This window comes from Micropterus dolomieu, linkage group LG15, assembly GCF_021292245.1.
Source record: "Micropterus dolomieu isolate WLL.071019.BEF.003 ecotype Adirondacks linkage group LG15, ASM2129224v1, whole genome shotgun sequence".
NCBI classification, from domain to species: Eukaryota; Metazoa; Chordata; class Actinopteri; order Centrarchiformes; family Centrarchidae; genus Micropterus; species Micropterus dolomieu.
Genome location: NC_060164.1, coordinates 9,671,335 through 9,684,561, shown reverse-complemented (window position 1 = coordinate 9,684,561; position 13,227 = coordinate 9,671,335). Strand labels below are relative to the sequence as shown.

The 13,227-nt window shown below is 42.4% G+C and overlaps 2 protein-coding genes and 1 long non-coding RNA gene across 4 annotated transcripts in view; 2 read left to right on the top strand and 1 right to left on the bottom strand.

Annotated features, from left to right (window-relative positions):
* The window catches only part of LOC123984053, a 12,928-nt gene extending 4,301 nt beyond the window's left edge, over positions 1 to 8,627 (top strand). The window contains exons 3-4 of one of the 2 annotated variants that reach the window (XR_006828358.1): positions 3,947 to 4,090; positions 8,327 to 8,627. This is a non-coding gene — a long non-coding RNA (uncharacterized LOC123984053). The remainder of the gene's footprint in view (positions 1 to 3,946; positions 4,091 to 8,326) is intronic. The other variant, XR_006828357.1, reaches the window with a different exon arrangement.
* LOC123984050 (coiled-coil domain-containing protein 177) lies at positions 4,113 to 8,627 on the top strand. The gene has a single exon (XM_046070657.1). It carries the CDS (start codon positions 4,113 to 4,115, stop codon positions 5,832 to 5,834), a length of 1,722 nt encoding a protein of 573 aa, XP_045926613.1. The 3' UTR covers positions 5,835 to 8,627.
* LOC123984052 (zinc transporter ZIP9) lies at positions 7,408 to 10,681 on the bottom strand. The gene is made up of 7 exons (XM_046070660.1): positions 10,404 to 10,681; positions 9,976 to 10,081; positions 9,515 to 9,679; positions 9,357 to 9,425; positions 8,934 to 9,019; positions 8,692 to 8,826; positions 7,408 to 8,572 (listed from the first exon to the last, which is right to left on the bottom strand). Exons 1-7 carry the CDS (start codon positions 10,497 to 10,499, stop codon positions 8,312 to 8,314), a joined length of 918 nt encoding a protein of 305 aa, XP_045926616.1. The 5' UTR covers positions 10,500 to 10,681; the 3' UTR covers positions 7,408 to 8,311.
* Between the last annotated feature and the right edge of the window lie 2,546 nt (positions 10,682 to 13,227).

Sequence of the window (13,227 nt, the reverse complement as noted above, 5' to 3'; positions counted from 1 at the left end):
GTTCTTGGGATGGTACTCATCATTCTTCTTCCTCCAAACACGGTTAGTGGAATTATGACCAAAAACTTCTATTTTGGTCTCATCTGACCACATGACTTTCTCCCATGACTCCTCTGGATCATCCAAATGGTCATTGGCAAAGTGAAGACGGGCCTTGACATGTGCTGGTTTAAGCAGGGGAACCTTCCGTGCCATGCATGATTTCAAACCATGACGTCTTAGTGTATTACCAACCGTAACCTTGGAAACGGTGGTCCCAGCTCTTTTCAGGTCATTGACCAGGTCCTCCCGTGTAGTTCTGGGCTGATTTCTCACCTTTCTTAGGATCATTGAGACCCCACGAGGTGAGATCTTGCATGGAGCCCCGGTCCGAGGGAGACTGACAGTCATGTTTAGCTTCTTCCATTTTCTAATGATTGCTCCAACAGTGGACCTTTTTTCACCAAGCTGCTTGGCAATTTCCCCGTAGCCCTTTCCAGCCTTGTGGAGGTGTACAATTTTGTCTCTAGTGTCTTTGGACAGCTCTTTGGTCTTTGCCATGTTAGTAGTTGGATTCTTACTGATTGTATGGGGTGGACAGGTGTCTTTATGCAGCTAACGACCTCAAACAGGTGCATCTAATTTAGGATAATAAATGGAGTGGAGGTGGACATTTTGAAGGCAGACTAACAGGTTTTTGAGAGTCAGAATTCTAGCTGATAGACAGGTGTTCAAATACTTATTTGCAGCTGTATCATACAAATAAATAGTTATAAAATCATACATTGTGATTTCTGGATTTTTTTTCCCTTCATGATTTCTAAGTGGGAGAACTTGCAAAATGGCAGGGTGTTCAAATACTTATTTTCCTCACTGTAAAGGCTACAGATCATATCTTCACAATCCAGAAACATGTCTGTCAACATTATGACTTGTAGAAACATCTCGAGGTGGCGATAAACATTATAGTATGTTGAAAGCAACAACAGTCACAGATTACAGTATCATGCACTACATAGAAATCCAGATGAACATTGTGAATAGCAGGTGGGGGAAATAGGGTGAAACATCTCCCCATTTAGAAATTAGCTGTGCGCATTTATTCATGAAGCACAGCAGCATAACTTTTTATTATTATCCCGACACGCTGACAGGATCGGTCAGTATCTAATGTTCATAATGTTCTGTGTTATTCTACACATCCAAACAGTTTCACACAGTCTCGGTTCATATTGAAACTGGAGCAAAGCTCCTGTCCACCAGATCAGTCCCTGAACTTCATCACAGTGTCTAAACATGTAGCTTATTTCAGAAGTGTAAAGTTGAAATCTGTTTCCTCTGGATAGTTTCCTCTGATTTTTTTTGTTTTGCTGCTTAGGCCTAACGTCCCATGATATTTGCGGTGACATTACTTAAACATGGAAAACTTTCAAATGACTGTCAGCAGATTCTCATTGAAATAGCCTAAATCATTAAAGAAAACACGCATAGCGTACATCAGTACAGCACACAATTAAGAAATCACCTGGAAAGCTACAGGCTCCTCAAGGTGCATTTTAGGAATTGAGATGTCCTTCAAGATGGCATGCTGAGATCGATTTCCAGGTTACAGGCAGGAGGCCAGAGGATCGAGGAGGCACAAAACAGAGAAATGAGAAAGGCCTAGAGAGTAGCCCTGGAGCTCTTGACCAAGGCTGAGCTGGGATCACCCAGACAAATTAAAATCCACACAGGCGCCAACAACATACATTTGTACACGAAAGTTTCTAATATATAGAAATATTTGAATATTTAATTGAACTTTAGCTTGGTGCTGTTATTATTTGTGTTTATCTTGTTTTTAAATCAGAAGACATTTAAAGATGAAATCGTTTCAGATAATGTTGGAACATTTAGGGCATCAGATCACCTGCTTTTTGGATTAAAAAGCAGGTGATCTGATGCTGATAAAATTAAAAGACTCACGCTCTTACTTACAAGACATGATACAGAGGAGACAGTTCCACTGGTTGTCCTCGCGGTTACAATGAGATTATTATTCCATCAAATAAACTCCAAACAGTCTTCTATGGTAGGGACTCAGGAGGCATGATTATTTGGCATAGATCAGAACTAACCCATTCAATCGAAATGTGAAAAAAGTAGAAACAAGATCAAAAAGGATGAAATCTTTCAAAACTTAAAAAATGCATTGGATTTGTAGTAGAGAACAAGAGCTGTTAACCGTTTGTGTACCAAATACATTGACTAGACGATGAGGGACAACACTGGTTATATTTAGCTTATTGTTTTAATCAAAATTATTGCTAGGGACAATTCAGTAGTTGCTGGATACTGGTAGGTACATGCCCCTACAGCCCCTAAATTCTATGTCCTTAAGATGTTTTTCCTATTCTAGGTCGGAAAAAACATTTTAAACCTATTGGTGCTAAAGGTGCAAGTCTGTGGAGACCTGCTTTCCTCTCCTTGAATTCCCCCCTAGACGCAATTTTGATAAAGCTTGCAAATACAAGTGCTACCCAGCGTCTAGCTCTGTGGGCTACATGCCAGTAGTCAATGGTAGATTAGGAGGAGACTCTCTGGGCCATTACACACTAAGTTCTTGGCAGTAGTACAATATACTAGGTCTGCCACAACAGATCTGGATCTATTGTCTTGAGCGTTCACAGTCATCCCACTCACACTACATCAGATTTCAGTTAAGATTACTGTATTTGAAGAGGGCACACGCTAGCTATGATAGACCTAAAGCCAGTAAACTGTAGGCCTACAACATCACATATTCATTTAGACGGAAATCAGACAGCATGCAGAGCTACCAAAAGGCATTTGAAAATCCCCAAATCCAATATTCAACAGATTTCTCTCTCTCTAAAATGTTTCTTCATAATAATGATGGTGTAGGCTGCACTTTAGCGTAAGCTGTGGATAAGATTAATGGCATGTCTGATTAATTGACAGTTATTAGATTTTAATTTCACTAATGATTGCAAAAATATAAGGAAAACTTTGAGAAAGTTATTAAACTAGAAAGAGACCCAACCAAATGATAGGCCTTCATTACTTATTATTAATAGTTTGTAATAATTAGGCTATATATAGGTATTTTTTGTATACATCAGTCAACCTGGGTGGTAGCGTATAGCCTATGACATTTATCTTGGTAAAACCTGACTAATAGCCTTGATATTATTTGATTTGGAAATAAATTTTTTATATCCCATAAACCTGACAGGGACTGCAGATGACAATGAGCCTGTAAGGCTAAATCTGGCACACTTAAATGGATGACTCAAGTGCTCATGTTACATAATTTTTGTAATGTGCATTGTCCTTTCTTACTCAAAATAAAATAAACAAAAACACAGCGTGAACACGCACGCACACACACCTTCCAGTCTTTCACAAACACACACATAGAGCACTGGATTCTGCTCTGCTCTTGATTTTATGAATTGTACCTTTGTTTTTTAAGCATACTGAATGGAATTGAAGTGAGAGATCCGCCCTGAAAGCGAGGCTTTGTACTAAAATATTATAGTGGCGGCATATATTTCTATGCTTCATACAATGGCACAAGAGGTTTTTATTATTTTTATTTTGTTTTGGTATTAAAAGAAGTTAACAGGGGTTTATTCAAAGGTAGGCGATATACACCTATAGATTTGAGAAAATGTACCTTAAAATAATTGCACAACAGTTAAGTTATTGATCTAAGGCCTAGAAAATGCAGAACTTGTCCCTTTTTTCATGATATATCATCACTGTGGTGGTTTTAGGCTTCTTATTTATCACTATTATTGATTATCTACATAGCCTATTATGCTTACGCCTACGCTATTAATTATTTTACTCACTAATAGCCTAATTTTAAATTAGCCTATAAAGCCTATTTGGCTAAGACATGAGGTCTTTTATTTAATGTTTTCTCCCATTAGTGTAAATAAAGCTGTCTTTAAATGTCTAGAGGAAACATGTCAAGCCTCAGCAGCTGAGGTAGAGACAGTGACTGTCGCCTGGAAAGCCGCAGCTAATCCCCCCATGACCTCTCCGTGCCGGGAAGCTGAAAGACAGTGGAGGAACATGGGAGCAGAAGCAGTACTGACCCCAGGTAACTAAACTGTTGTTTTATCATGGGGGAGCTGACGTCCACCTCTCCTGGGCCCTGCTTGGACCTGAACAACTTTGACTCGGCCAGAGCGCAGAGGAGTCCGTATGTTTTAACGAGCCCCCGCTCACTGGAGTCCTGTGCACGGCTCGGTGTCAAACCTGTTGAACTTCTGATTAAATCGTTAAACGAGGTGATAGCTGAACAGAATGACGTGCCCTTTGAAGCAGTGAGAGTTATGCATGATTCCTACGAAAAAGAGAGAATGAAGCGTTTACAAATGTGCCGTGTGGAGAGGGAGAGGATTATCCAGGCGGCTGGGGACAGGTGGCCAGGCAGTGATAAAGTGTCAGACCTGGAAGTGGTGCCTGACAAGAAACTGAAGGGTCACTCAACGGACGGACAGACAACCAGGTCCATGCCATATGCAGATCTGTGCTTGAAAGGGAAATCTGTGAGCAGGTCTTCCTGTTTGGTTGTTGGTAACAGACACCCGGACAGGAGCACGGTCTGCAGCTTCAGTCTGGGAGACCTCAGATACTCCCCAGCCACTGAGATGAAACTGGAAAAGCTCACCAAGGACATAAAAAAGGAGATGTGTGTCACAGTGTCGGAGAGAGACCGCAAGATAGCAGCTCTCATGCTGGTGAAGCACGAGAAAGAGCAGGCTTGCCTGAAGCTCTGTCAGCAAGAGAAACAGGAGCGACAGGAGGCCCGCAGGCTGGAGGAGGCGCAGCGGGCTCAGGCAGAGAAAAGGAGGAGGAAGAAGCTGAAGCAGAGTATGCAACGTTGGCATGAGGAGCTGGAGGCCCGCAGGAGGCTGAGGGAGCGACAGGAGAAAGAAAAAGCGGGACAACTTGAGCAGGAGGTGCAGCTGCAAGAAGACCGCTGGAGGAGGCTCAAAGAGGAAGTGGAGGCACAATGCAGAGAAAAGATAGAGGCTGCACAGAAAGAGGCAGAGGGGCGCAAACGCTACCAGGAGAAGCTGCTGAGAGAGAAGGAGGAGCTGGAAATGAGTGAGCGAGAGAGGGAGAGACAGGTAGCAGCGGAGAGGGAGCAGAAGGCCAGGAGGAGCAAGGAGTTGCAGAAGAAGAAGGAGAGGAAGAAGCTGCAGGAGGAAAATCGTAGAGAGCTGCTACGGCACAAACTGCTGAAACAGGAGGCAGAGCAGCAGGGGGAGGAAGAGGAGGCCCAGATGAGGAGCACGCATGAGAGGAAGCTGCGACTCTCCTGCGAGAAACATGCCCAGGCCACCGAGGCACGGCTGAGGGAGCTGCAGGAGCGGGCGGCGCGGGAGGAGGAGCAGATTCAGAGAGCGCGGCTGAGGGCCGAGCTGCAGAGCGTCCAGGAGCTCATGCACAAAAAGACCCTGCTCCAGCAGAGCCAGCATCGCACGGAGAGAGCCGCCCAGCATGCCTCGGCACAGCAAAGGGCCAGAGCTCAGCAGACACATCAGCACAACAAACACAGGGAGCTCCGCCACCAGAGGCTGAGAGAGCAGGTGCAAAGGGAGGAGGAGGCAACGAGGAAGGTCAGGGAGAGCTGCATCTCCATGAAGGAGTGGAGGAGGGAGAAGCTGCGGAGACAGCGAGAGCAGATACAGGAGGAGGCGCACAGGCTCACTCTGGCCTCCTTCCACATGAGGGAGAGAGTTAGAAAGCAGACGCACAGTCGAACCTTTGATCAGATGGCTCTGGATGCTCAGCTGATTGCCTCCATGAGCCACATGAAACTAGGAGAGAAATGATAAACTCCCATCCTGGCTTCAGAATGACTCCCCACAGCCGCACCTCTTCTCATAGGCTTCAGTACAGTTCAGGCATTAATAGCTGCACTCATCCAGAGCTGCTTAGAGCCGGAGCTGCAGAAGAATAAGGGAATTCAGAGTTCTCTTAACAACACAGAAAAACATCGCTCTTATTGGCAATCTAGGAATGCAGCAAGGAAGAACCACACAAGTATGTACATGTGGTAAAACCAAGGAATGTTGGGGCCCAGAGCTGCGCAGGGGCCCTGGAATATGTCATGTTCACATCAGTTTTCACAACTGTGATTTTAGGGGTGTAATGACTCATAATGTCAGTTTCAGACCCCAATAAACATAAGCAATGTCTTGTGAGCCTTCGCGTCAGCTTGCATATGCCTGTGAGCTGTGAACAATACAACCAGATGGATTTTCTAGAAAATATTCTATGAAATGTCAAACTTAGAGAAAGGTCTGGTAGAAAATTGCATAACAGACATTTGTTTTTGCTTAATTTTGTATCCTGTCAATCTTGCAACTATTTTGATTTATATTTGGACACCTTGCATTTGAAATCTAGGTTGAGACCCGATGCTTTACAGTACAACTACAGTAAGCTTCCATGTATAGTAAAAACAAACATCTAGCCACAGCACTGCATTGTTTTTCTTAGATAAACACCTGATGATTGATTTGCTTCGACACATGCATCCAATAAGCAGTTTGCACTGTGAGTGTTCCAACATGGCGCATTGTATCATTACACCCCTAAAATGACTGGATGGAAGATTAACTTCTACGGTTCACTTGGAAGTTGGTCCGAGTTTCCAGCCTGCAAGAAAGTCGAGCAGTGGCTGGAGAGTGAAGGTTTAAAATTGCGGTCTGTAGCCATTGGGGTGCTTGAACGCTGACATCAGTGTTTTGAATTTGATACGAGCAGCCATTAGCAGCCAGTGGAGTGCAGATAAGAGAGGAGTTGTGGGAGAAATAAGGGACGTTGAGGATGAGCCAAGTTGCAGTGCTCTGTATGAGCTGTGAGGGAGTAAGAAGCCAGACTAATGAGTCATGTTTAGCTGTACATTGTGTTGTATCATATCACACTATAAAGCAGCATGTTTTAATGTTTTAAGTGGGGCAGATCAAGCAAAATGTTTACTGAAATTACAAGATTAAAGCAGAATCATAGTTCATGGACTCAAGAAGAATGTTTATACATTTATCAATAACAGCTGTTGCATGTTGACTTCAACCATCAGTGGAGTGATGCTGTATAACAGATATTTTCTAACAATCAGATTGTGTTTTGTATTTTTCTCAGATTTGATAACTTTATGGTATTTGAATGTTTTGTTACATCGCAATGAATAAATCATGCTTTAAATTGTAAAATGCCTTCATTCTGACATCTTGTTTCCATCTCTGTATTTAACACTGACACGGCTCTACTTAGCACACCTCCAGCTACAACAAGACACACTGGCCATTCAAAATTTAGTAGCATCAGACAGTTTACCTCTGCGTCAAAAGATGTGTTTGTGTGGGGGAAAGACGTTAAGCAGTCGACTATGCCATCATGACATGGGCAGACATGTTTTTATTAGATGTAAATATCTGCACATGCTAAAAGAAAGAAGAAACAGCAGAAGTGATTCAAACTAGATAACTCTGATTCTAAAAGTGACACAGGCATAAATTCAGTAAGCAATCTATGAAATACCCACTTGACAGCCCCAGTTGTGTACAGTACCTACTTTCAGCCACCTGCTTCTGTCTGACCCACATATTCTTTTTTACAGGTGCAAAGAGCTGCTGGACTACCTACATATTTCTGCTGATGTTCCATCTCACACCCAAGAGGCTTTATCAGTTGTTCTGATACAAACTCTCAGCTTCAAAACTATGAAACAAATTCTACGATTGCACAAAAATAGCACATCCTGTGTCCTAGTCATTTGCACTATTGCACATTGATAGACTGAAAGTCTGCACCTGATTTCAAGACCTGACTATACAAACAAACTAAGATGAAATGATTTAAAAATGTGCGACCTAGATCTCTTATTGTTTGGGTAACAGACAGTATCAGATTATTTGGTTGTTCCTGTAAATCTATCCAGTTACTGGGATGCCATGAAAGGGCCTTGAGAAAGTTGATTGAATTTAAACTTGGCAACAAATGGCGCCCTTTTTGTCAGTCTTGGAATGGAAGTTCAGTCCACCGAGGACAATAGATGAGCCACAGTATCAGATTCTTGAGACACATAACTGATACACAAATAATAGCTGGACTCAAAGGCAAGTTTCACAGAGACAAAAACACACCGTGGTCAACTTTCTTCAGTGGCACGTTTTATCTGCTCCATCATCATACCATACCCAGTTTACACTGTATAGTATATAAGACAGGTTCTCCCTGTTGTCCTTTCAGGCGTGGTGGCACCATGCCATTTGCACTGAAGTTAATTGCACTGTGTTTTTTCTCATTCATCATGCAGCCCGAGAGCCAGCACCATCGGGAGCCCGACCCCGAGGATGAGAGTGAGGCTCTCCAGGAGCCCCAGGTGTCGCTGCTGGTGGGCCTCAACTCCAGTGTGCTGCTGGAGGTCAGAGGAGGGTTGGCCTGTCCTGCCGCTGCTGACCTCAGGGAGAACGTGCACTGTGGCCACATAGAGGAAAGTCCCAGCCGAGAAGAGCATTCCCACACCCGTCGCACTGAGCTGATTCTCAGATGAACTGCCAGACTGCAGACACAAACACATTAAATAAAAGGATACCGAGCCACCAGCTGAAACTGTATTATGACTGGGATATAATGAGTCTTCTTTCACAGACACAAGATGGCTGATGTGTGCTTTCTTACTGCGTGTAATATGAAGTAAGTGGCAATGGCAACTATAGGTGCTGCAGCTGAAAAGGCCAGTAAGTGTCCCTGAATGTACTTCTTTTCAAGGCCTGCATGCATCAGAAAGGAGACCAAACCAAAAGCTGCTGGTGCCTAGGACATACAAAAATAAAAGATGGGTCACATTTTATCATCAGCACAATGATATCTTGCTTGCTATCAGTAATACTAACTAAAATGTTATCTCCGGCGAACCTCACCTTGTGTAATATCACGGCAAAAAATACTATCACTTGCACCGTCACCTGGCCCGTGGACACAGCTGCACCCAGAGCAAATCCATCAGCTATATGCAAACAACAAAGTCTTATTAATGTTCACCGCAGTCTACTTCTCCAATGGATGTTTGTGTATTTTCTCTACAACAGCACATCAGTCTGATGGCTGTGTCTGTTTTTGCCCTGCTAAAGCTTCCAGGCAGTGCTACAGCCTCAGAAAACGGAAGTTATTTAAAAGCCTCAAACAGTGAAGGAATCACATGCTGAGTCACATGTGGACATGTGCAACTGCAGTGCTTTGTCGGGTACTTTCCATGCTGGTAGCCTGGTATTCCAGGAGACACCTTGTGTACCTTGGGCAAACACAAGTCATCAGAAATGTACAGTAAATGTTAAGCGGTGTACCTGCAGAATGAATAACCAGCCCCAACGTGGCTGTGATGCCGACACTGTTAGGCAAGCGAGTCCTTTGGTCTGGAATGAGACATTGCACTTGGTAAATAAAAAGATATAGCGTTGACATTCTGCAAAATGAAGCGAGTGAGAGAGTTTTGCCAACTTGCCACGCATGGAGAAGTAGCTCGCGATCTGATCCACTACAAACATGAGGGTGAACCCGAAAGTCAAAGACACCCCAATGAAGAACCGAGGTGGGGGGGCTCTCTCTGTGGAAGTTGTATTTTTTTCACTGGCATTCAGAGCAGATGGCACATCAGAGGAGGTGGGTGCTGCGGAGAGATGTTAAAGGACGGGAAGAGCTTTTGATCAAATCCACATAAAAGACAACAAGGCATACATATCGACCACAAAGCCCGCGTGCACCGCCACGTGCTTCATCATCAAGGGATTATGATCAAACACAGGTGTAAATTTGCTGGGTGAGGACATGTGGAGAGGATTATATGTGATCAGTTGGAAAGGGGGTTGGAAGGGAAGCATCTAGATAGATGCTAGGACTGTAAGGTTGTGATTCCAGCTCATTTTTCATATTTGCATTTGGAGTTTGTATGGTTGCACTGCTCACCTCTCCATGACTCCTCCAGTAAGCCCACTCCTTCAGGGATGGTGATAGCCAGTGCTGTCCCACACAGAAGTCCTGCCCCCAGGATGGAGACAAACTGCAGGCTTTTCTGCACACATGATTTCAGCTGATCAGTGGGATTCTCCCCCCCTCCCCGTGATTTATTTGAGACAAAACAGCTGTAGATTTCTCACATTACCATAATGAGCCATAATAATGCTGAGATGAGGCTCCTTCATGATCACAAAAATACTATATACGGATGTAAATCATTGCAGTCAAGTGTATGCAGGCACAAATGAAGACCAGCGCTGTATTTTAAAATTAAGTTTGATGCCATTCAGTCATTGGGGCATCGTGACTGAATAATTTTGGGAGGTTAATTTACTTACCGAGGGAGTTAAATAAAATTAAGGAGAACAAACACTTACCTCAGAGAGTGTAAACAACAGTGGGATGAATCCGAGTAAAAAAGATCCTACAAACATCGCAACCGATATTAAAGTGATAATCAACCCTCCGTCCATGACGACGACTTCTCTTCCACACAAGAGGCGAGTCAGCTTGCCAACATGCTACATTTCAGCGTTACCTCCTGCTGAGAGCCGACGGTCTGTTCTCGTGGTGTTGTTATAAAATACATGGGTGTCATTCTGCCCTTCCACGTCGCACCTCGGTCTGCCTGCTCTTTAGCACCACAGCAGGACTTCCCTCCCAAACAGCACCCAGTGTCAGACACTGAGTACTGCACCCCATCCGCCCCCGGCCGCTGGCTCTCCAATCAACTGCATTCTTCTGTCCCCGACAAAATACAGCCTACATCATTTTAGTATTTTCTGTTAAGATAGTTTAAGATCAAAAGAGGTCGCAAGGACAGGGCAGGTTGATAGGTTGCAGGACAGGAACTAAAAAAAAGCAACATATTTCTGATATTTACTTTTTTTTCTGTGAATTATTAGATAGGCTTAAATATCAGACCTCTAAAAATAAAAATACAGGCAAAAAATCTGTTTATGTGTTGAAATGTTCACAACCAGTACACAACCAGACAAGCAGGTCACAAGTTGCCATCAGGTGTGTATCAAATTCACACCACATACTATTTCTAAGCAAGTTTTGAGTATGAAGTGTGGTCACACTGGAAACGTGTCTAAGTACAGGCCTACTGGCTGTGCTTGTTTAAAGACGCAATTTTCCCACAATAAAATGCACAAAGTAGCTGTGGGTAGTGGTGACATAAAACCCAAAATATAAGTGTTAAATCTTAAAGATATTTTGATGTCTCTCTTTGTGAGGTTTAATTGGCAGTGGAAGTCAGCTTGATTGATGATGTTGCATAGGTTTCCTTTAATATAAAATGGTTAAATATGTTTGTTTTGCATATACCACCAAAACAGTAGACCTTGATAATTAGTATAGTCTATGCAGTATTAGTATGCAGCACGTAAATACATAGTGTCAGACAAGTACAAGTGGAGAAGAGTTATAAAGCCAGCAAACTGAGGTAGTCATGTCAACAACATCTATCAACATTAGCCTCCATAAGCTGGTTGTACTAGACCAAATAAGGCTGTAGCAGTGAACTCCCAGAGCATATTGAATTGGACTGTAGTATTTTCTATCAATGTGTCTTTATATACATGTTGTCGTTTTATGTGACTATACCAGGGGATAATTAAAAATAAACTCTTAATGTTGACAAACTTGATTAAATACAGATTTATTGTTCAAAGAGCTGGGGGTAAAAGTATAGATATATACAGTATATATCTGTTGAACAGACGGCCCTTCGGAAAGAAAAGTAAAATGAGACAGTCAAATGCTGCGATCTGCTAATGTTACTTTTCCAACCTAGAAAAATGTAAAGCACACAAAAACACAATCTAAGTGTGCACAGTTTTGAGATGCAGAGACATTTTACTACTCATGTCTGAATACACTAGCAGCAAGCTGAGAACCTCTATTAAAGTGTGCTTGGCTGTTTACACAAAACATTTATTTCCAGTGTGTCCAGCTGTCTATACAGATCTAAGGAAGACAATCTAAAATAAAATGATTCATCATGGAGGATTCCCAGACTATTTGGAATTAGCAAAAGACCACAGGAAATCATTGCAACCATCAGACAGACAAATGTACATTTGCACTCAATGAAATGCCATAACATGGGCTGGACACCATTAAGTTTTGTTATAGTATAAAACGTACAATTTCTGGTTAGCTATAATGAACCGTCCTTCTGGTGCTGTTAAAATACAGCAATCACACTATTACTTAAAACTGGGCTAGGCAATTTATTTCAGAAGCATTGTTTGTTACAATAAGCAATAAATCAAATGCTCAGACAAAAAACTCTGCCTATGCACTTATTGCACGCAAATTTATTTTGGGGGAGTGGCTTTCAAAATCTGTCCGTCTTGCTAGTTTCTTCAAAATTACCTACCCCAGCTTTAAGCTACTTTCATCTTACCGAAGGTTGTGGAAATAACCTACATTCAGCATTTAAGTTAGTGTTAGACAAGATGATATTTTTAAGTATCTCCTGCAGAGCTGGACAGTACATGTTATTTTGACAGAACACATTCAGAGTTTTCAAGACATGTCAGAGGTATAAAAATGAAGAGGTAAAAAATATAAAATCACCTTATCATGACGAGAAGAGCACCAGACTCAATGGTGTCAAACAATTCTCTTGTATAATAATAATATAACCATGGACAAATTATGGAAACAGTTTAGGTTCATTGTTGTCGTCATCATGCCCTTCTGTCAATCATATAAGTGAAAGTAAGATTAGTGCACATTTCCCACAATGGTTCTCTGAGCAGCTGGGTAAATACATCTTTCATATTATGATCCAATTGTGATTGGTCTAAAGTGACAGACTGTAGTGGTACTTTTTCTGCAGCACTTTGCACCTTGCTTCACCAACACTTTTATGTTTAATGGGGCAGTTCATAGTGTTATCTTGACTAAGGAAGAAATTAAATGACAGAAACAAGAAGCTTGATAAATCCTGAGTTAGGTCTTGACTGTGTTTCACATTGTAATTTGTTACTTTTGTTGTTACTTTTGTAAGTATGTGTTGTTTTTGTTCGTCTTCCTGATACCAGAAAAGAAGCTGCTTAATATGGTTGAGGCAGATCAGGAATATGTAAAACATTCAATCTGTTTGTTTCACGATTATTGTTGTTGTAGTATTGTTTTGCAAAGCTAGGACTTACTGTTTTCAATAGGGGGGGGGGGGGGGGGGGG